Source organism: Hippopotamus amphibius, chromosome 5 (genome assembly GCF_030028045.1).
Source record: "Hippopotamus amphibius kiboko isolate mHipAmp2 chromosome 5, mHipAmp2.hap2, whole genome shotgun sequence".
In the NCBI taxonomy this organism is placed as follows: Eukaryota; Metazoa; Chordata; class Mammalia; order Artiodactyla; family Hippopotamidae; genus Hippopotamus; species Hippopotamus amphibius.
This window is the reverse complement of record NC_080190.1, coordinates 34071307-34095958: the sequence shown is the minus strand read 5'-3', so window position 1 is coordinate 34095958 and position 24652 is coordinate 34071307. Positions and strand designations below refer to the sequence as shown.

The 24652-nt window shown below is 36.0% G+C and overlaps 1 protein-coding gene across 1 annotated transcript in view; it reads right to left on the bottom strand.

The window, feature by feature from the left end:
* Window positions 1–11861: 11861 nt before the first annotated feature.
* Window positions 11862–24652, bottom strand: part of LOC130853777 (cytochrome P450 2C31-like) — a 28911-nt gene continuing 16120 nt past the window's right edge. The window contains exons 5-9 of the mRNA XM_057736104.1: window positions 21284–21460; window positions 20198–20339; window positions 19415–19602; window positions 15252–15393; window positions 11862–12499 (exon numbers count right to left, since the gene is read on the bottom strand). Coding sequence (XP_057592087.1) covers window positions 12318–12499; window positions 15252–15393; window positions 19415–19602; window positions 20198–20339; window positions 21284–21460 — 831 coding nt within the window. The 3' untranslated portion in view covers window positions 11862–12317. The remainder of the gene's footprint in view (window positions 12500–15251; window positions 15394–19414; window positions 19603–20197; window positions 20340–21283; window positions 21461–24652) is intronic.

Below are 24652 nucleotides of genomic sequence, written 5' to 3'. Positions count from 1 at the left end.
GTATATGGAGATTAAATAATATGCTACTGAACAACCTATGGGTCAGGGAAGAAATTAGAAAAGAAATAAAAAAATATCTTGAGACAAATTATAATGAAAATAAACTACTATATATAAAATATATAATCAGCAAGGACCTATTGTATAACACAGGGAACTCTACTCAATATTCTGTAATAACCTATATGGGAAAAGAATCTAAAAAAGAATGGATATATATATCTACATAACTGAATCACTTTGCTATACACCTGAAACTAACACAACATTGTAAATCAGCTATACTCTAATATAAAATTAAAATTAAATTCAAACAAAACAAACCAAAAAAAAGAGATTAAAGAGATAGGTAGAGGAAGAGCAGCTGGAAAAATAAGATACTCAGATAAGTCAAACTCAGAGAATGTAATTCTTTCAAATACAAATGAATAAAATACAAAGAAAAAAATGAAGAAGCTCTTGGATTTAACACATAGCAAACTTCCAGAAACTTGGGAAAGCAGCTGCGGTAGAGTACAAAGAATAGGAGTCACTCTGCAAGGACTCTTTTTTTTTTTGACGGGCCCTTGGCAGTGAGAGCACAGAATTCTAGCCACATGGGACAGCCAGAGAATTCCCTGCAAGGACTTCATTTTGGCCCAAATTAAGCATATGAATTACCTGGCCATCAAGGTGGGAAATCTATATTCTTCCTGTTTTATTTATTTTTTTTTAATTTTATTTTTTGGATATGCAACATGCAGGGCTCTAGTTTCCCAAGCAGAGACTGAACCTCTGCCCTGTGCAGTGGAAGCATGGAGTCTTAACCACTGGACCGCCAGGAAAGTCCCTCTTCCTGTATATTTATGTCTAACATTCTCTATCATTTCTTTCTCTAGAAAAGTAGCAACAAAAATTAATCTCTTTCCAAAATAATCAATTTCCTTTTGAACAAAGGATATTTTCTATACAGTTGATGTTTAAATACATATTTATTACATAATGAAGCCCCCAGTTTTAGCAAAAAAAACTTGAGACAAAATAGAAATAGACCATCTATTGTTCATTTTGCTAACTGTTTTATAACCACAACAAATTAGTACAGAGAATGCTCTGTACAAAACAGCACAATAAAGTTTCAAAGACTGAGGTGTTCCCTTAGGCAAGACTAAAGATTTCAGTCTCTGCTATTTGGAATTTAAGCTGCAGTCATTGTTTTTGGATGTATTAATAGTCATGTTGCACGAAACTTATGGGATGTAGAAAAATGCAGTTCTAAGAAGAAACTTTATAACAATAAATTACATTAACAAGCAAGAATATCTTAAATAAACCACATAAATTTATACCTCGAGGAGCTAGAAAAAAAGAATTAACTAAGCCCAAGGTTAGTAGAAGGAGGGAAATAAGAAAGATCAGAGTGGAAATGGATAAAATAGAAAGTAAAAGACAACAGAAAAGATTGATAAAACTAAGGGCTAAAAAAGATACACAAAACAGACAAACCTTTACCTAGACTCATCCCCCTGCCCCCCCAAAAAAGAGAGAGAGAGGACTCAAAAAAACAAGATTGGAAATGAGAGAGATGTTACAACTGATACTATAGAAATACAAAGGATCATAAAAGACTACTATGAACAATTACACACCAACAAATTGTGTATTGTTTGAACTAAGTGGAACTTAAACTCATGTTTTGCAATATATTTTCTCAGAGTTTACCCAAAGATTAAAGCTAACCTCAACAGACATATACATCTGTAAAACAATAACAGAAATAAAGAATCAATATTGAAATACTTTTATATGGGCTTTTCCTAAAGATTTAAATCAAATATGTAAATTGTTTTTCTTGATCTTTCTTTAATATGAACAGAGAATCTTGGACAATTCTTAGTTAACAAAGAATTCTCAGTTCCACATTTTAGCTCATTCTGCTATTTCTTTGTCCTTTTTAAAAATATGTATAAATAATTTGAGGGGCACTTGCGTGGCTCAGTGTGATGTATACTTATTTCCTAGATCATTTGCAACATACTAGAAGGGTCCGTTGAGCCCCTTCCCAGTCAGAGGCCCCAGAGAAAACCACTATTTTTTTTTAAGCTCTGTATTGGAATATAATTGCTTTACACTGTTGTGTCAATTATTGCTGTACAACAAAGTGAATCAGCTGTATTCATACATATATCCCCATATCCCCTCCCTCCCATGATTCCTTCCCACCCTCCCTATCCCAGCCCTCTAAGTCATCACCCATCATTGAGTTGATCTCCCTGTGTTAAGCAGCAGCTTCCCACGAGCTATCTATTTTACATTTGCTAGTGTATATATGTAAATGCTACTCTCTCACTTCATCCCAGCTTCCACTTCACGCACCACCTCATGTCCTCAAGTCCATTCTCTACATCTGCATCTTTATTCTTGCCCTGTCACTGGGTTCATCAGTACCATTTTTTTAGATTCCATATATATGAGTTAGCATACAGTATTTGTTTTTCTCTTTCTGGCTTACTTCCCTCTGTATGACAGACTCTAGGTTCATCCAACTCACTACGAATAACTCAATTTCATTCCTTTTTATGGGCTGAGTAATATTCCATTGTATATATGTGCCACATCTTCTTTATCCATTCATCTGTTGATGGGCATTTAGCTTGCTTCCATGTCCTGGCTATTGCAAATAGTGCTGCAGTGAACATTGTGGTACATGTTTCTTTCTGGATTATGGTTTTCTCTGGGTATATGCCCAGGAGTGGGACTGCTGGGTCATATGGTAGTTCTATTTTTAGTTTTTAAGGAACCTCCAATCTGTTTTCCATAGTGGCTGTACCAACTCACATTTCCACCAACAGTGCAGGAGGGTTTCCTTTTCTCCACACCCTCTCCAGCATTTATTGTTTCTAGATTCCTTGACGATGGCCATTCGGACCAATGTGAGGTGATACCTCATTGTGGCTTTGACTTGCATTTCGCTAATGGTGAGTGATGTTGAGCATCTTTTCATGTGTTTGTTGGTCATCTGTATGTCTTCTTTGGAGAAATATCTATTTAGGTCTCCCACCCATTTGTGGATTGGGTTATTTGCTTTTTTGATATTAAGCTGCATGAGCTGCTTGTATATTTTGGAGATTAATCCTTTGTCAGATGCTTTGTTGGCAAATATTTTCTCCCATTCTGAGGGTTGTCTTCTTGTCCTGTTTATGGTTTCCTTTGCTGTGCAAAAGCTTTTAAGTTTCATGAGGTCCCATTTGTTTATTCTTGATTTTATTTCCATGATTCTAGGAGGTGGGTCAAAAAGGATCTTGCTTTGATGGATGTCATAGAGTGTTCTGCCTATGTTATCCTCTAAGAGTTTTATAGTGTCTGGCCTTACATGTAGGTCTTTAATCCATTTTGAGTTTATTTTTGCATATGGTGTTAGGAAGTGTTCTAATTTCATTCTTTTACATGTAGCTGTCCAATTTTCCCAGCACCACTTATTGAAGAGGCTGTCTTTTCTCCATTGTATATTCTTACCTCCTTTGTCAAAGATAATGTGCCCATATGTGCATGGGTTTATCTCTGGGCTCTCTATTCTGTTCCATTGATCTATATTTCTGTTTTTGTGCCAGTACCATACTGTCTTAATCACTGTAGCCTTGTAGTATAGTTTGAAGTCAGGGAGCCTGATTCTACCAGCTCTGTCTTTCCTTCTCAAGATTGCTTTGGCTCTTTGGGAAAACCACTATTTCTGACTTCTATCGCTATAGATTAGTTTTGTCTCTTCTTTAACTTCTTATAAATGGAATCATACAGGTGCAATCTCTGTGTGGCTTCAGTTTTTCATCATTATGACTGTGAGTTTCATCCATGATTTGCATGTGCAGTGATTACTCTTTTTTGTTGGTGCATAATGTTCAATTGTATGAATATACCACAATTTATATATCTGTTCTACTGTAGATGGGCCATCGGGTCATTTTCAATTTGGACAATGATGAATAAAGCTGTTATAAACATTTTTGTACAAATCTACTATTAGGCATATACATTTAATTCTCCTGAGTGGAATTTCCGAGTTATAGGAAAGGAGCATATTTTTAGTAGCCAAGTTATCTAAAGTGGCTGTGATTTCTTGCTACTTTTAAGTTTAGGTCATTCTCAGGATGACTGTTTCTAAGATACAAAAAACAAAACAAATTAAAAAAAAAAAAACCCACAACCTTGGAACAAACAAAAGCCCAGGACCAGATGGATTCACTGGTAAATTCTACCAGACATTTAAAGAATTAATACCATTAATCCATTCTGAGTTGATTTTTGTGTGTGGCATAAGATAGTGGCCTAGTTTCATTCTTTTGCATGTGACGTGCAGTTTCCCCAACACAATTTGTTGAAGAGAGTTTCCTTTCATCATTGTATACTCTTGGCTCCCTTGTCATAAATTATTGACCATATATTTGTTCGTTTACTTCTGGGCTTTCTAGTCTGCTCTTTGACTTATGTGTGTGTGTGTTTTGTTTTTCTCATTTTGGGTTTTTTTTTTTTTTTTTTTTGGCTGCACTGAGTGGCTTCTGGGAGCTTAGTTCCCCAAGAGGAATTGAACCTGGGTCCTCAGCAGCAAAAGCTCGGAGTCGTAACCACTGGACCACTAAGGAATTCCCAATTTATGTGTTTTTATGACAATGCCATGTTTTGATTAAGTAGCATTGTAATAAAGTTTGAAATCAGGAAGTGTGACATCTCCAGCTTCCTTTTTTGTTCTCAAGATTGCTTTGGCTATTTGGAGCATTTTTTGATTCCATACAAATTTTAGGATTATTTATTCTATTTCTGTGACAAATGCCATTGGAATTTTGATAAGAATTGCATTGAATCTATAGATTGACTTGAATAGCATGGATTTGAATGTAGGATGTAGAAGATAGGGAATAAGCTCCGTGACATCAGTCTTGGCAATGATATTTTGGATCTGACACCAAAATAAAAAGGAACAAAAGTAAAAATAAGCAAGTGGGACTACATCAAAGTAAAAAGCTTTTGTACACCAAAGGAAACCATCAACAAAATGAAAAGGGGACCTATCAAATGAGAGATATTATTTTCAAATCATGTATCTGATAAGAAGTTAATATTGCAAATATTTAAAGAACTCAGATTAATGGAGCAGAATAGAGAGCCTAGAAATAAACCCACACACGTATGGTCAATTATCTATGACAAAGGAGGCAAGGATATACAATGAAGAAAAAAACATTCTCTCCAAAACTTGTATTAGGGGGGCTTCCCTGGTGACGCAGTGGTTAAGAGTCCACCTGCCAATGCAGGGTACATGGGTTCAATCCCTGGGTCAGGAAGATCCCACATGCCGCGGAGCAACTAAGCCCATGTGCCACAACTACTGAGCCCATGCACTGCAACTATTGAAGCCCGCACACCTGGAGCCCATGCTCAGCAACAAGAGAAGCCACCACAAAATAAATAATTAATTACATAAATAAATAATAAATAATAAAGTAAATCTTTAAAAAGAAAGTGGTACTAGGAAAACTGGACAGCTACATGTAAAACAATGAGATAGAGCATTTCCTTATACCAAATACAAAAAAACTCAAAATAGATTAAAGACCTAAATGAAAGATATGAAACCATAAAACTCCTAGGAAAGAGCATAAGCAGAACACTATCTGACATAAATCATTACAATATTTTTTTGGATCTGTTTCCTAAGGCAAAAGAAACAAAAGCAAAAATAAACAACTGAGACCTAATTAAACTTAAAAGCTTTTGCATAGCAAAGGAAACGATGGGAAAAAAATGAAAAGACAGCCTATGGAATGGTAGAAAATATTTGCAAATGATATGACTGACTAAGGGTTAATATCCAACATACATAAACAGCTCTTACAACTCAATATAAAAAAATAAATAAATAATAAATAAACAACCCAGTCAAAAACTGGGCAGAAGACCTGAATAGACATTTTCCCAAGGAAGACATACAGAGGACAGGCACATGAAAAGATACTCAACACTGTTAAGTGTTAGAGAAATGAAAATAAAAACAATAAAAACGACAAATGAGATATCACCTCACACCTTCAGAATGGCTATCATCAAAAATATCACAAATAAATGTTGGAGAGGATGTGGAGAAAAGGGACCCCTTGTACACTGTTGGTGGGAATGGAGATTCCTCAAAAAGCTAAAAATAGGGAGTTCCCTGGGGGTCCAGTGTTTAAGACCCCCCACTTCCACTGCAGGGGGCACCGGTTCAATCCCTGGTCAGGGAACTAAGATCCCACATGCTGCCCAGCGCAGCCAAAAAAAAAAAAAAAAAAAAAAGCTAAAAATAGAACCAGCAATTCCACTCTTGAATATATATCCAGAATAAATGAAAAACCTAATTTGAAAAGATACACCTCAATGTTCATAGTAGCACTATTTACAATAGCCAAGATAGGGAAGCAATTTAAGTATCCATCAATATACGAATGGATAAAGAAGATGTGGTATATGCATACAATGGAATGTTACTCAGCCATGAAAAGAAAGAAGTTCTGCCATTTGCAGCAACATAGATGAACCTAGAGAATAAATATTATGCTAAGTGAAATAAGTCAGTCGGAGAAAGACAAATACTATATGATATTACTATAAGTGGCACCTAAAAAATAATACAAATGAATGTATATGTAACACAGAAATAGACTCAACACAACCAGAACATAGGTTTTAGTGGTTACCAAAGAGGAGAGGGAAGAGGGAGGGGCAAATCAAGGGCTTGGGATTAAGAGATACAAACTACTATGTATGAAATAGATAACCAACAAGGATTTACTGTATAGTACAGGTAAGTACAGCCATTATCCTATAATAACTTTTAAAGGAATATAACCTGTAAAAAAACTGTGCTGTACAACTGAATATAAACAAATAAATAAATATGAACTTGCTTATACAGATGAAAGGAAGGAAGGAAGGAAGGAAGGAAGGAAGGAAGGAAGGAAGGAAGGAAGGAAGGACACTCATAAAACTCAACAGAGAAAAAATCCAGTTAAAAATGGGCAGAGAATCTGAACAGACATTTTGCTAAAGAAGACACTCCAATGGCCAACAGCTGTATGAAAATGTGCTCAAAGTCCCTAATCTCCAGGAAAATGCAAATCAAAACCAGTTAGACATCACCTCACACCTGCTTTGATGGCTGTGTTAATTAACTTGATTGCAGTAATCATTCCCAATGTATCTTATCAAATTATTATGCTGTATCTTAAATATGTTCTTTTCTGGTTTTTATGCTGGCATTCTTCCTCTTTCCACTTATTTCCATCATTTTTTTCATCATACTTGCTACTTTCAGATAATTCTAATACTTAGATTTAACAGTTTTTTTCTTTCTGTTTTCTAGAACATCTTCCTACCCCCAGGAGGCTCTCTCATGTCCTTTTCCAGTCCATTCACCCCAGACCATAAATCATTATTCTGACTTCTCTCAATGAAGGTTAGTTCTGCCTATGCTAGAAATGAACAAAAACAGACTCTTACAGAATGTACTTTTTGGTGTCTGGACTCTTTTATTCAACCTCATGTCTAGGAGATTCTTCCCTGTTTCCACAAGTAGCAGAGGTTTGCTCTTTTTTTATTGATAGCAGTATCCCATTGTATGAATATGATGTGATACATTTACCTACTGTAATGTAATGGACATTGAGTTGGTTCCAGTTTGGGGCTACTATGAAGAAATCTATTGTGAACTCTCTTGTCCATGTGTTTTCTTAGATACATACTCACATTTCTGTAGGGTATACAGCTAAAAATAAAGTCCCTGGACTCTCTAGAGGTTGGCAGATGTCTAGCTTTAGAATATATGGTCAAACATTTCAAGGTTTTGAAAAAGTTATTCTCTCACCAACAATATATGGTAGGTTGAGTTGTACCATATCCTCGTGAACACTTGGGATTTTAGGGGCTTTTTAAAAATCCTGGTAGGCACGTGCCACAATTACTGAAGCCCATGTGCCTAGAGCCTGTGCTCCACAACAAGAGAAGCCACTGTGCTGAGAAGCCCGCGCACCACAATGACGAGTAGCCCCCGCTCGCCACAGCTAGAGAAAGCCCACACATAGCAACAAAGACCCAATGCAGCCGATAATTAAAAAATAAAATAAAATAATAAATTTTTAAAAATCCTGGTAGGTACGTATTAGTAATTCATTTGTTTTAATTTTTATTTCCCACATAACTAAAAATGTTGAGTACCTTTTTCCATTGTTATTGACCACGTGGATATTCTTTTCTGTGAAGTAATTGTTCATTTTGCCCAACTAAAAAATATTTGGATGGGGGTCTTTCTTTTTAGTTATATAATCTGGATATAAGTCCTTTGTTGGATTTATTTATTGCAAATATTTCTCTCAGTCTCTGGCTAGCTTTTTTATTATCTTAAATGATATCTTTTGATGAATAGGAAATTTAAAGTTAGAGACCGATTTCTTGATCTCTTATAATTAGTGCTTTTTGTGTTCTATTTTTTAAAATCTTTGCAGAGTTCAAAGTCATAATGACTTTCTCTTTTGTTTCACAGTAGAGGCCTTATGTTTTTATTTTTCACACTTATGTCTATGATCCTTTTCAAATAAGTGTTTGTAAACAACTTGTAAGGAACAAGTTGCATTTTTTCCAATTGCATATCCATTTTATCTAGTATTGATATTATCTTTTCCATACTAGAATGGCACTATCACATGGTCATATAGGTGTGAGTCTGTTTCTAAACTTTATTCTAGCCTATGCCAAGTTGTTATCTTTGTGCCAATACCACACTGTCCTAATTATTATACCTTTCAAATATGTTTTGATATCTGGTATGTAAGTCTTCCACCTTTATTCTTCTTCTTCAGTATTTTCTTGACTATATTAACTTCCTTACATTTCCACATAAATTTTAGAATCAACTGATCAATTCCACAGAAGGTCTGATAAGATATTTACTGAGAATTTATTGACTCTATAGGGCACATTGAGAGAATTGAAACCTGAATATTGATTTTTTTTTTTAATTTATGAACATGGTATAATTCTCTATATATTTGGATATTCTTTAATATCTCCCAGCAATGGTACAAAGTTTGCAGTGTTGAGATGTTTCACATTATTCATTAGACCTATTCCTAGGTATTTGAGGGGGACAGTAAGCTTATTTCAAATTGTTCTTTTAACAATATCATTATCTAACTATAGCAATACAGCTCATTTTCATTTTAAGCTTGTATCCAGTTCCTATGGCCATTCCTCTTCACCATCAGCAGTGTACTTCGATTCAACTACACATTTATGCCCTCAAAACCTAAATGGAACAATCTTAGCGGTTTACCTTGCTCTTTTTTGTTTCATGGTTACTTTGAACTAATGTAAAATTTCTATTCTTTGTCATGTGCATCCATTAAAGCCTTTGCTCAGTGAGCTTAGTGCCCATCTAATAATTGGACAGATATTTCCTTAGTAGTCTTAGGAACCAATACAGCTCCTAGTCTTCGCAAGAGGCTCTGTGTGTATGTTGGAGCATGCCTTCCCCACGTATCCAGGCAGTTTATAATTGTGCCTTCTCCTTCACTTCCTTCTTACACAGAGGCTCCAGGTTAGCCAGAGGTGGGAGCTTAGAGTTTCTCTGATCTTTTCTGAGCATTTGTGGACTTCTAATGTCTCAGGAATACATCAGTTTTTTTCTTGATGAATATCTCATTCCTCAGTTTTTCCTTTTAAGCTTGTTGGTTAGTGTATTGATTTCTCCAGCTGTTATCTACAGCGTCAGGCATCTTCAATGTTTAAAAATTGCCCTGGGGAAAAGGCTGTTTGTATTAGGCAAGCTCAGAGTCAGATCGATTCTAAAGGTAGGAGTGATCACAGGAAGGTAAAATAATAATGATTCCCTGGGAACAGGGCTTTAAAGGAGCTCTAGTTCCATTCTGCCTCCTCCAGTGGCTGTTAGGCTGCTGCTTTTCACCTTGATTATGGTCTGTAGCTTTTCAAGGCTACATCAAGGCTGGGGAGATAGGGGAAAGGGATGAGGCAAGTGCAAACACCATAAACCTTACTCTTCTTACTGAGATTTGTTCATTTTTATTTAATAAACGCTATGCAGATTCACACAAGTCTTTGCCTAACGTCCAAAGTTCTAAAATTTTCCCCCGTGCTCTCATTGTTTTATGTTGGACAGAATTATCAGAAGTCATTATTCCACACCATATTTGCTGACATCCTTCTGTGTAATATTGATTAGAAACAATGAGAGTGGATAGCCTTACTTTTTTCAAACTTATGGGGAAAGGGTTCAGTATTTCACCATTAATTAAAATAGTATCTAGGTTTTGGAGATGTCCTTTTTCAAAATTAAAAAGTCCCATTTTTTCTCAATTTGCTGAGAGTGTTTATAATAAACAAGTGTTGAACTTTATTAATTTTCGTATGTTTATTGAGAAGATCACATTTTTTCAGGTAAGTCTGCTGTGTGTATGTGTGTATGTGCTACACATTGTACATCAAATAATGCAATGATAATATGGGGCTCTGGATGACATTAGTTTTTTCTAGCAAAAAGTATGCTTCCAGCAAGCAGAAAATGTCTAGAGGTAGATCATTGTGATTTAATCAATGACTGAAATTATTTAAAGAAGCACTGTAGTCTTATAAGTATTCTTCAACTTCAGGTTCAGATCTTCTTCATAACTTTCAGGCCTCAACTGAAGTTGAAATGTTTACTTGGTCCTTCCTACTTGGCAAGCTCTTGACTCCATTTTTTTCTGATAGCCCTCAGAATCCACAAAAATTGGGGGCGAGGGGGTTCTAAAGCTCCTACATGACATTTTACAGGCAGCCTTTCAGACTCTCAGCTCCTGATTTCAAATCAAAAATTACCTCAAACGTAAAATTAAGTCAAACAACAGGCTTCTGAATATGGATTTCCCAAATCCTCTGCTATCTTGTCCTCAGAAATCTCACAACTTTGATCACTCTCCCATGCTGACAAATATATACGTGTGTGTGTGTGTGTGTGTGTGTGTGTGTATGTGTGAGAGAGAGAGAGAGAGAGACAGAGAGAGGTGAGTCAGACAGAGAGAAATACAGACTTAAATACAGATGTTATATCGGGAAATTTCTGGTCATTGTAATAAACTATTATCTGCAGATGATAAGATTCCCTACTTGAAAAATAAATGAAAGGTAACTAAAAATTACTACATCTACCAAAAAATTCAATCCTCATTACATATAACTGATCAAATAGTCTTGACAGTCATGATAGAAAAGTAAACCAATACATAATTTTTAGGGCATTTTGCTTCAATATCTATGAAAAATTAAAATGCACATATATGTGCAGTCACTTCACTTCTAGGAAACTATCCTGAAGAGATCGCACAGGAATAATAAAAGATAAATGCATAGAGTAGCATTTTTATATTAACAAAGTTTCAACAATAATATAAATATCCTTGAATAGGAAGGTAATCTGATAAATTATTATAGACATGCAACAGGGTATTATGAGATACATTTACTTATACTGCTTGTGAAAATATCTATCATATGTTACTATGGTTACCAAAACTATAGCCATATGAATAATATGTACACGCACATACACTAAAAACACACATATACTTCTCTGTGTGTTCAAATATAACCACACATGCATATTATCTTCTCTTCTTTGCCTTTATGTGTGTGTGTGTGTGTGTGTGTGTGTCTGTAACCGCTAGGGGAAAGAGGAAGAACATCCTTGGAAAGAGCAACAAATTCAACTTTTATCTCATGCTATTCCCTCTAGCTGGAGTGATATTCCCCTGCTTTCTTGTTGCATGTATATACATATACATATATACACAAACATACACATCACACACATAATTACATTTTTAATAAACATTGAGAAGAAACAAAATTACACATGCCAAACTGTCAAGAGACCATTCCCTGGAGAGATAAATAGGAGTAAGAGATGAGTGCATTTTATATTTTAAAAATTTTAACACATGGGATAATTGCCAATTTTAATTTTTAATAAAATATGACATTTATAAGGTGGCTTCCATTTGGTGTACACAGTAGATGAGATGTAGCTTAAGATCTCAGGATCGTAATTTAAAAAAACAATTTATTGGGGATAAAACAGTGAGCTGTATTTCATACAGGGAAATTTGAACTGAATCTTAAAGAAAATTAGAAGAGACAGGCTCAGGAATGCAATTCCTGAAGTTAAGTGAGAGGAGGACAATAGCTAACAGGACAGAGAGCACCCAGCTTGTGCAGTTAAATCTGGAGAGGCTTGTTCTGCAACCTGGCAGCTGGCCCTTTCTTCAGACTGGAATGAAGCAGACCTTATATGAGGGTGGTATACTGATAAACCCTTTGAAACCTGGGGTAATGTCAATGTCCTTCATGTCAACCACAGGTTTTAAGGTAAAATGCTGTAAAATGCTGACCAAGAGTAAAAACAGCTCCATGCGGGCCAGGCCTTCTCCAACACAAACTCTTTTTCCTAAAAATGACACATGAATTAAATAGTTGATCAATTCTATTTCTGACCTAGCACACAGGGAGGCATCAATAAATATGGAATGAATAGATAACTAGTTCATTAATTAATAAAAGACAAATTAACCTGTGACTTCTCCTATGTATACCAAAACCTGGTTTGCTTCATTTTCTCAGAACATACAAGGGTGAGTCAAAAATTATCTGCATTCCGGTTATATTAAAACTTCTGTTGGCCTCACTGTCTTATCAGCGCTTTCCATTCAAGGTCACTGTCTCCCCAGTCACTGCTCTGCAGCTGTGAACATGTTTACATCAGTTCATTTGTAACTGTGGTGTGAGCAAAAATGGATGCCCCACTTGTGATCTGCACGAAAAAAGAGCAGTGTGCAGCGACTCAATTTTTGTGGTCTGAGGGTGTACCTGGTGCCGTTCTTTATCAAAGACTTTGCCTGCACACTTCTGCCCACGCTGTTGACTCTCTGCAAAAATTTCATTTTGAGGTGTTAAAGCATCCTCCCTATAGTCCTGATCTTGCTTCATTGGACTTTCACCTGTTTGGTCCCCTGAAAGCAACCCTATGAGGACGAAGATCCACTTCTGATGAAGAAGTGAAGGCAGCAGGGCATTCATGGCTCGCAGCTCAGCCTGAAACATTTTTTAATGAGGGAATGTGAAAGCTTGTTGACAGATGGACAAAGTATATTGAAAAGCAAGGAGATTATGTTGAAAATGATGTAGTGGTCTTTTCTAAAAGTTAATTAAAGTAAATTCTACAGTCAGAGTGCAGATAATTTTTGATAATACTCACCCTCATATTTCTGTGTGCATGCTATATTAAAAAAAATCTGTTCTGTACAGCCATATTGGAATTGCTTTGCTTAGGCTTGACAGTGACAGCTTTCTATCCACACACACACACTCACTCACCCATCCCAATTGGCATGAGACACACACTCTACTTTTCCCAACAACAGATTTAATTTTTCTCGCCTGAATTCCTAAAAACAATCTTGACCTTGTCATGTCCCAGTTTTAACAATATTTCACGAGCTTTCCATTGCCGAAATATATATATATAATATATATATACATACTATATATATGCATGGAAATATCACAAACTAGACACAAGTGTTACTAACTGTTCACTAATCCCCAAAGAGACTGGCTATTTCAAACAGGGTTTCCAGTCATTCCTCCAACTGAAATACTCATCCCCTCAGCTCTGCCTGCAGAGATTCCCCACATCCTTCAAGATCCAGCTCAAATGTCACTTATTCTATGCAGACTTCTTTGATGTACTGCAGGGGATATAATTCACTCCCTGATTTGTTTTCCACAATACTCATTAATGCTTCTAATACAGAATATTTCACATGAAATTATAATTATTCTTCTGTCCCACAGACTGGAATATAAGCTCGTAAGGTAAGGCTGTAGATCTTGTAATGATACCACAGTGTCAGGACAAAGCAAATCCTACAAACCCTGTAAACTGAGCAGAAACCTGCAGCCAGTTCATTAGGCAATCATGGACCCAAAAATCAGGAAGAACGATAAGGTGAAGATTCGCAGGGTCCTACTTTGAGATCACCTCTGGGCATTGTTCATAATCTTGGGACCACAGAACCAAGGGATGCTTGATACCTATTTTCTAGATATTCAATGAGGAGTAAATCTCCTATTTTTGTTCCTGTTTCATTTACTTCTGTAGCAAAGGCCTTTCACCCTCTGCTCTTCCCCCTCACCTTCTCCTTTGAAGTGTGCTGAACATTCTCTGTTTCTCCATCTTTCCAGATCCATTCTATGTTTGTTTGTCTTTTATACCTACTCTGTGTTCAGGAAGCTGATTTCTACAGACTGCATAAACCTGGTAGTTTGTTCCCATTTTCATTGTGAATAAATTCAGAGGATTAGATATTGAAGATTAGAGTATTTATTCCCTTAGTCCCAGCCTGCCAGGCCACAGTTTCAGCAGTGGCTGTATTTCCCAATCTACAGACCCATCCATCCTCTCTTTGCTAAAGGTCAGCTTGGGTCCCAGGAACACCCTCCTTCTCCTGACCCTTCCAACATAGGATAGTAACATCTTCCTGAAGCTAGTCCCTGAGTAATTTACCACTCCTTGCTACTTCCCTTAACCTCTGAAAACAGTGTCTTCCTTAAACTAATTAAACTTTTTAGTATCCCACCTGTTTCTTTCAAGGACTCTGACAGATTGAAGGAAGATACTAAAATACTTCTTTCTGTAAGAAAATTTCCCTTATCCTCCAACTACTCTGCCCTCTGCCCTGTACCTCAAAATGCAAGAGTCAGGATTTCCTCTATCTGGGCTCTCACAGAAGCCCTTCGAAGAGCATTTGTCTCCCTGGATTATCACTGCCTTCCTCTCTCTTAGAGGGAGGATCTGTCTCTTATTCACATTTGTATCCCTGGATCTGAGTGAGCATGGATCTGCTACATATAAGGTCCTCAGTGATGTTTATTGAGTGAAATGACTTCTCAGGGCAGGGGAGAAAAGTCTCAGTGGAATTGGATTTCAAGAAGGAGCTCTTAACAATCTCAGTGGTGGCTGACAGTACAGAACTCAGTGAGTGTAGCCTCCAATCCAATGAGAAATTATTTGCACCTTAGGAGTGGTGCCTCTGGCCTCACTCAAATGACAATTTGTCCAGCCCAGAGTAACCTCTATGCAAAGCCCCTCCTCCTCTCATTTGACCCCTGATATACAGATAAAAAGGAAGCATGCTTGCCTGCTGAAAAAGCCATGAAGTAGTCACTCTTCTTAAACTTGCCACTTTTATCCAGGAAGTGACCAGGATCAAACTGATCTGGGTTGGGAAACTCTTTGTCATCATACAGGACAGAAGTCAGAGATGTTAATATGGCTGTGCCCTGATATAAAGAGAAACAGATAAACTAGATTATACAGAAGGTCATAAAGCTTGGAAAAAATGCTTTGTCTAATTTTTTTATTTTATAGATATGAAGATTGAGGCACACAAAAAAATATTTATTTACTCCATATCAGAGAACAAATTAATGACCAAGCCTAAGAAGCCTTAAATCATATAATGCCAGTCCGGAACACTATTAAAACTGACTCCAAGGCCATCCTCTTCAGCTTGTGGCCTAACACAAGCACTTATTTCTTTAGAAAATTAAGGTAACTGCATTTTCTTGACAAATAAATCGTAGTACTGTCTAAAAGTGCTGATGTCACTAAAAATCCAGCTCATTCTCTTTGGAACCAAATATGAGATCTTCTTCAAAACTCTACCTGACTGGTCATATTTTTGCAAACCATTCACTTTCCCTCTAAGATGAGAAACCGGTAAGGATCCCCTCCTCCTGCTATGTTTTTTCAATGTAATTTTTGCATATTTTTGTGGAAACAGGAAGGAATTTCTGGTCTCTAATAAGGTTTTCGTAAACTCAGAGATACAGTGTAACATTATGATTTGAAGTTTAGTTTTCAGCATCAAATATTTCTCTCTACTAAATTAAGCTCTGTGACCATAGCTAAGTTGTTTAGCATTTCCATACCTTTTACAGAAAGTTTGCCAATCTTGCTTCAAAGCAAAAATTATAACATTAATGGTAGGTTCATAATATACATAACATACATAGATATTATACATGTGATAACTTTGGCATAAATGAAGTGGAGCAGATTAAATAGCCATATATGATTGCAGTGTTCTTGTATTTTAAACAAAGTTTAATAGTATTAATTTTAAGAAGACTATAAATATTTAAGGATGTATATTGTAATCTCAAGAGAAACCACTAAAAAATTAGATCAGTGCCAATAGAAATTTACAATAGTAAAAAAATTCTACTAATCCAGAAGAAGGCAGGAAAGGAGAAACAGAGCAATATAAAAGAGAGGGACAAACAAACACAATTATTTAAAAATACAATTATTCCAAGAGAAGACAGTAAAAGAGGAAGAGTGGAATATAAACTGACTGGACAAGCAGGACACAAATGATAGATTTGTAGAAATAAAACACCATATCAAAATTATATTAAATTTTAATGAACTAGACATTCCCATTTAAAAAGCAGAATATACTTAGCAGACATATAAAGAACATTCCATCCAAAAGCAACAGAACATGTTCTTCTCAAGCACACAAGAAACATTCTCCAGGATAGATCATATGAGGGCACAAAAAAGTATTACTAAATTAAGAAGATTAAAATTATATCAATTATCTTTTCCAAACAAAATGGTGTGAATCAAGAAAACAATTACAAGAAGAAAACTGGAAAATTCACAAAGATGTGGAGATTAAACAATGTGCTACTGAACAATCAATGGGTCAAGGAAGAAATCAACAGAATCAAAAATAATCTTGAGGGACTTTCCTTGTGGTCTAGTGGTAAAAATGCAGGGGACACGGGTTCAATCCCTGGTCAGGGAACTAAGATCCCATATGCTGTGGGGCAACTAAGCCCACACGCCACAACTACTGAGCCTGCGTGCCTCAACTGGAGAACCTGTGTGCTGCAAACAACAGAGCCCATGCTATCACATCACAACTACAGAGCTCACGCACCCTGGAGCCAGCACACCACAACTAGAGAAGAGAAAACCTGCACACCACAACCACAGAGAGAAAAATCCACATGCCACAACTAGAGAAGAGAAAAAAAAAAAACACACAGGCCACAACTAGAGAGAAGCCCACGTGCTGCAGCAAAGAGCCCATGTGCCACAATAAAAGATCCCACATACTGAAACAAAGATCCTGCATGCCACAACTAAGATCTGATGGAGCCAAAAAAAAAATTATCTTGAGACAAACAAAAATGTAAACACAACACACCAAAACTTATAAAATGCAGAAAAAGCAGTTCTACAAGAAAAGTTCATAGTGATAAATGCCTACATCAAGAAACAAGAATGATCTCAAACAAGCAACCTAACTTGAAACCTCAAAGAACTAGAAAAAGAAGAAAAAAAGCTCAAAGCTCAAAATTAGTAGAAGGAAGGAAATAACAATGATTAGAATGGAAATAAAAGAAACAGAGACTAATAAGACAATAGAAAAAATCAATATAAATAAGAGCTGCTTTTTAAAAAAGATAAGCAAAATTGGCAAACCTTTAGCTAGACACACCAAGAAAAAAAGAGGTAAGACTCAAATAAACAAAATCAGAAATGAAAGAGGAAACATTACAATTGATACCACATAAATACAAAGGGTCATGACACACAATAATGAACAAAATTACATGAATAAATTGGACAACCTAGAAAAAATAGATAAATTCTTAGAAACATACCACCTACTAAGACAGAATCATGAAGAAACAGAGAATCTGAACACATCAATCATGAGTAAGCAGATTGAATTGGCAATCATAAACTCCCAACAAACAAAAGTGCAGGACCAGAAGGTTTCACTGATGAATTCTACCAAATATTTAAAGAGAAATGAATAGCAATCCTTCTCAAACTCTTCCAAAAATACCAAAGAAAGGAATGCTTCCAAATTTATTTTGTAAGGCCAACAAAATGTTACCCCAACCAGAGAGGAACATTACAAGAAATGAAAATTACAAGCCAATATGCTTGCTAAACATAGGTGCAAAAATCCTCAACAAAATGTTAGCAAACTAGAAGACTACACTAAAAGGATCATACACTATGGACAAGTTGGATTTATCCCAGGGATGCAAGGATGTTCAACATGTGTAAATCAATCAATGTGATACAATTCATTAACAAAATGAGAGATAAAAATCATACAATCATCTCAATTGATTCAGAAAAAGCACTGGATGAAATTCAACATTCATTCATGATAAAAACTCTCAACAAAATGGGTATAGAGGGATATACCTCAACAAAATACAGGCCATATATGACAACCCCACAGCCAACATCATGCTCAACAGTGAAAAGGTGAAAGCTTTTCCTCTAAGAGCAGGAACAAGATGAGGATGACCACTCTTACCATTTTTATTGAACAGAAGGAGTCAGGATTGGGGGAAATTTTTCTTAAGATGTAAGAGAACTGAGTATGTTCAAATGCTAATGAAAAGGGGCCAGCAGGGAGGGAGAGACTAGAGATAAAGAAAAAAAAGAAGAAATGATTATTTGAGGGGGATCCCTGAAAAAGTGAGAGGAAAGGGATCTGTGATACAAGTAGAAAGATTTACTTTAGATGAAAGGAAAGCCCTTCTTCCACAACAACAAGATGAAAGAGAAATCAAAGAGTGTGGATGTAGTTACATTTGTTAATCTAGTGGAAGGGAGCTGAGGGAGTTCCCCTACAATGGCTCTGAGCTTCTCTGTGTAAGACCAGGTCACTTGGAAAAAAAGTCCATGGTAGAGAACTGGAAGGCTAGAATTCAGGGTTGAAAGATTATTTTGCAAGATGAAGCAAGTTAAGTTAGGTTACGAAGCAAGATTGTTGGGTAAGATTAAGGATGTGTTTGAGGTTCGTGATAATAATACCAATCTGCCGGCTGCATGGTCTTTTCTGGAAGGGGTCCGTAGCTTAAGCACAGGCATGGAGGAAGAAGATTGTTGAATTGGACTTTTGACAAGTAAGTGAAACAGATAGTTAGGGAGGTGAGGGGTGAGGCACATGGGAATATAGGATACTGGTTAAGTGGTAAGAGTAATAAAACAGACACTGGTAAACAAAGAAGTAGACAGAAAATTGGGCTAATGAACAATCAGAGTGTGAAGTTAATGCACTGAAAATCCTATGGGAGCCTAAGCACTATTATATTTATTAAATTGTTTCAGCAAACTAAAAGGAAAAGAGCATGTGGTCAGAGGGTAAAATGAGTTACAATTGTGCAATACGTACAGTTTGGCAATCTATAATTCTACTGCTGTGATAGTTGATAACCTAAGAGTCTTAAGGAGTAGTATAGATGAAATACCTCTCACCTTGGGAATAAGGTATTCTCTGAATTTAATGTCCCGAGTTGTTTCATGGGGCAGGTTCCTGGGGACGAGGTCAATGTATCTCTGGATCTCGTGGAGCACAGCATCCGTGTAGGGCATGTGGCTCCTGTCCTGCATGCAGGGGTTCCGGTTTCTGCCAACCACATGGTCAATTTCTTCCTGGATTTTAGCTGGCAAGGTAGGAATCAGAATTTATGTCAAGTGATAAAGAAATTTTTTTATCTTCATCATGGTTACATAGGAAAACTTGTTTGCCCAAAAGGATATATTTGTAAAGAATTTTTTATTTGTATGTAACTTTTTAAATTTAGAGTCTTTTTGATAGAGAAAGATTGTGATTTTATTGAATCCATCATTACATTGCAAATGCATTTGCGTGGAAATATCTTTTGACAAAAATATATTTATCTGGACTTAGAAGGGTTATCAAGCAATATCTTCTTAGAGAAAGAGGAATGCTAATTCTTTCCAGATCCTAAGACAACTCTCCTTACAGCGTCTGTCCTGATGCGAATCAAGGATACTCCACCATAGCAGAGACAAAAATGACCTAAGCCCTTGAAATCTCTGCTGTTGGTTAAATATTTCATTCTGTTTTTGTACTATAAATGAATTTGAATTTAATTCATCCAATGATAGGAAGATGTACTAATGATGGAAGTTTTTCTTGTACAATATCTAGGCAGATGAAGAGTGGAATAGTCATCAGTGTTGCCTGCTAGTTTCTACCAAGAATTTCATTCTGCCCATCATCTGTGATCCTACCTGTGACCTCTGGGTACTTCAGCAGGAGCAGGAATCCATATGTCAGAGTGAGGCTCGTTGTCTCTGTTGCGGCACTAAACACATCCCATATGGTGGTGATCAAGTTGTCCATGGTAAATTCAGACTGTTTATTGTGTTTCTCCTAGTGATGATATATTAGGATTACTTGATAAACGAAAGAACCTTAGAAGTAACTTAAAATAATCCAATATAACATCATTATTTGCCTAATTTCCTTATTTGCCAAATTAAGCCAAACATTAGAGACTGCTATAGTAAAGTTAGATGAGTTGTCATGATGCCTTCAAACAGTTAAAATATAATCAGTGTTAAACTTCCAAGTCCTTTCTAATTCCTCACTTCCTCATTGCTCTCACCCACTAGAGCAAATCAGTTCTTCAGTAATTTATTTCTAACCTCACTCTTGTCAAGCCATCATTGCTATCCATTGTCTAGTCAAGCATCTATGGTCTATTTCATAACTAAATTTCTCATTCAAGCCTCCAGAACCACCTACCCTCAAACAGCATCACTGTTCCCAAATTCGTCAGTCATACCCATGACAGTTCCTCAGTTACAATCAAGATAATCTCTTTAAAAATTCCACAGACTTGGTCACTGCATTTACCATTCCCTGAACCGATTTTGTCATCTCTGCTAATCTAAGCCAGAGTTTCCTCAAAACCTACCTCATCTGTTTCTTACTGACTTTCCAAGAGTAAGCCTTTCTAGACCTATTCCTGCCTTCTCTCATTTGTTACATCATCCATTCATGGAATTTATTTTATGAAAGAGAATACGCTATCTATCACTAATCTTGAATGTGTGTGTTTGTCTGCATGTGTATGTGTGTGTTTCAATCTGTCTCCAAATAAAGAACCAGCTTTAACATGGGAAATATAAAAACTTCCAAGTAATTTTCAGTGACAATTTTGAAACATTTCAAGACATCCAGTACACTGAATACAGCTTTAAGAAGGACCACTTGTTTTAATATACCAATTTCACTGAGAAGAACAAAGCTATTCCATGAATCACATCACAGCACCCACAAAGATGAAGTAACAAATCAGGGTCACATTATACCTTTTCCATTTTAATCAGGAAGTAATCAATAAAGTCTTGAGGGTTACTGAGGTCCAGGGATTCTTGGTGTTTCTTTATTTGCTCTAAAAAAAACTTTCTTTGCTCAGTCATGTTTTTAAATACTGTATTATGACTTCCTGGGAGATGATGTAACAAAAAAGGGAAAGCATTGTAGAACTGAAAGAGGAAAGAATTATTCATTAATTCATTCAGGAAACTTTTACAGCCCCATATTCTGTATCAGACACATTGCTATAAAATGGTAGATAAAGATGAATGACATGCTTCTTGCACTAGAACACACTTGGGATTTGAAGGAGAGGGGACTGATAAAATGGCCAGAGTTACCAACTAATTTCAAAATCATTCAAATTCATTTCCTAACCATAACTCTCTTAAGAAATTCAGGAGCATATCATATCTTTCCAAATGAGGGTACTGAGGTTCAGAAAGGTTAGTCAACCAGTCTAAGACACAAAACTAGTGATAGAGGTAGAACCCAGTGATCGTCCCAGTTTACCCTACACACGTCCACAGGGAGTCACCTAAAAAGTGTGCAGGGATCATACCTTTTTTTCTATATTGATTTTTTATGAACGTATAGTTGACGTGCAGTGTTACATGAATTTTGGGTGTACAAAATGGTGATTCAACATTTACATACATTAAGAACTGATCACACCATGATAAGTCTAGGAAACATATGTCATTATGCAGTTATTGAAATGTTATTGACTCTATTCCTTATGCTGCATATTACATCCCCATGACTTATTTATTTTATAACTACAAGTCTGGACTTCTTAATCCCATTCATCTATTTCATCCATATCCCCATTCCCTCCCCTCTGGTGACCACCAGTTTATTCTGTGTCTATGAGTCTCTGTTTTGTTCTGTTTGTTTTAATTTTTAGATTCCAAATATAAAGTAAATCATATGGTATTTGTCTTTCTCTGCCTGACATTCCCTCCCCGCCAGCATAATAACTTCTAGGCCCATCCATATTGTCACAAATGGTACAGTTTCATTCTGTTACATGGCTCAGTAAATTTCCATTGTATATAATACATACCATATTTTCTTCATTCATTCTTTGATAGACACTTAGGTTGCTTCTATATCTTAGCTATTGTAAATAATGCTGCAATAAACATAGGGGTGCATATATCTTTCTGAATTTAGTGTTTTCATTTTCTTTGGAAAAATACCCAGGATTGGAATTGCTGGATTCTATGTTAGCGCTATTTTTAATTTTTTGACAAGCCTCCGTATTGTTTTCCACAGTGGCTGCATCAATTTGCATTCCCACCAACTGTTCACGAGGGTTCCCTTTTCTCCACATTCTCCCCAACACTTGTTATTTCTTGTCTTTTTGAAAAACGCTATTCTGACTGCTGTGAGGTGATATCTCATTGTGGTTTTAATTTGCATTTCCCTGATGATTTGTGATGTTGAGCATCTTTTCATATGCTTATTGGCCATCTGTATATCTTCTTTGGAAAAATGTCTATTCAAGTCATATTTGTTTATTTTTGCTTTTGTTTCCCTTGCCTAAGGAGACATATGCAAAAAAAAAGTGGTTACTAAGACCGATGTCAAGGACTGTACTGCTTATATTTTTTTTGTAGAATTTTTACAGATTCAGGTCTTACATTTAAGTGTTTAAAACATTTTGAGTTTATTTTGTATGTGGTGTGAGAAAGCAGTCCAGTTTGATTGTTTTGCTTGTAGCTGTCCAATTTTCCAAACACCCTTTATTGAAGAGGCTGTCTTTTCCCCATTGTATATTCTTGCCTCCTTTGTTGTAGAGTAATTGTCCATATATGTGTGGGTCCATTTCTGGGCTCTATATTTTGTTCCATTGATCTATGTGTCTGTTTTTATGGCCGTAGCATATTGCTTTGATTACTGTAGCTTTGTACTATAGTTTGAAATGAGGAAGCATGATGTCTCTGGTTTTGTTCTTCTTTCTTATGACTGTTTTGGCTATCTAGGGTCTTTGGTGATTTCAGACAAACTTTAGAATTATTTGTCTAGTGCTGTGAAAAATTTCATTGCTATATTGATAGGGATTGCATTGAATATGTAGACTGCCTGGGTAATATGATCCTTTTAACAATATTAATCTTCCAACTGATGAGCATGGTATATTTTTCCATTTTTTGGTGTTGTCTTCAATTTCTTTCATTAGTTTCTTATAGTTTTCCAAAAATAGTCTTTCACCTCCTTAATTAGATTTACTCCTAGGTATTTAATTCTTTTGTTTGTTTGTTTGCTTTTTTGGCCATGCCACAAGGCTTGTGGGATCTTAGTTCCCCAACCAGCGACCAAACCAGACCCTCAGCAGTGAAAGTGCAGAGTCCTAACCACTGGACTAGCAGGGAATTCCTTTAATTCTTTTTGATGTGATTATAAGTGGAATTGTTTTCTTAATTTGTCTTTCCAATACCTCATTGTTAGTGTATAGAGTTGGCACAGATTTCTGTACAAATTTGTATCCAGAAACTTTACTGATTTATCCAGAAACTTTACTGAATTCATATATGAGTTCTAATAGTATTTGGTAGCATCTATAGAATTTTCCTTTCATAGTACCACATTATCTGCAAACAGTGACGATTTTACTTTTTCCTGTCTAACTTGAATTACTTTTATTTCTTTTTCTTTTCTGATTGCTGTGGGCAGGATTCCCAATATTCTGTTAAATAAAAATAGGAAGAGTGGGCATTCCTGTCTTGTCACTGATCTTAGAAAATGCTTTCAGGTTTTCACTATTGAGTATAATCTTAGCTATGGGCTTGTCATATGTGGCCTTTATTACATTGAGGTATGTTTCTTCAATACTCACTTGTGGAGAGTTTTTAATCATAAATGAATGTTGAATTTTGCCTAAATCTTTTCTTATATAATTTGAGAAGATCATAAAATTTTTATTCTTCATTTTGTTAATGTAATGTATCACATTGAATGATTTGCAGATATCAAACCATCCATGAATCTCCAGAATAAATTTAAATTAATCATGGTGTGTGGCCCTTTTAATGTATTGCTGAATTCTGTTTGCTTATATTTTATTGAGGATTTTTGCATCTATGTTCATCAAGGATATTGGCCCATAATTATCGTTTTTTTTGTAATGTCTTCATCTGTTTGTTTGTTTGTTTTTTAATTAAGCTCTTCACTGGAATATAATTGCTTTACACAATTGTACCAGTTTTTGAGGTACACCAAAGTGAATCAGCTGTATTTATACATATATCCCCATATCCCCTCCCTCCTGCGACTCCCTCCCACTCTCCCTGCCCTGGGCCTCTAAGGCATCACCCATCATCAAGTTCATCTCCCTTTGTTATACAGCAACTTCCCAC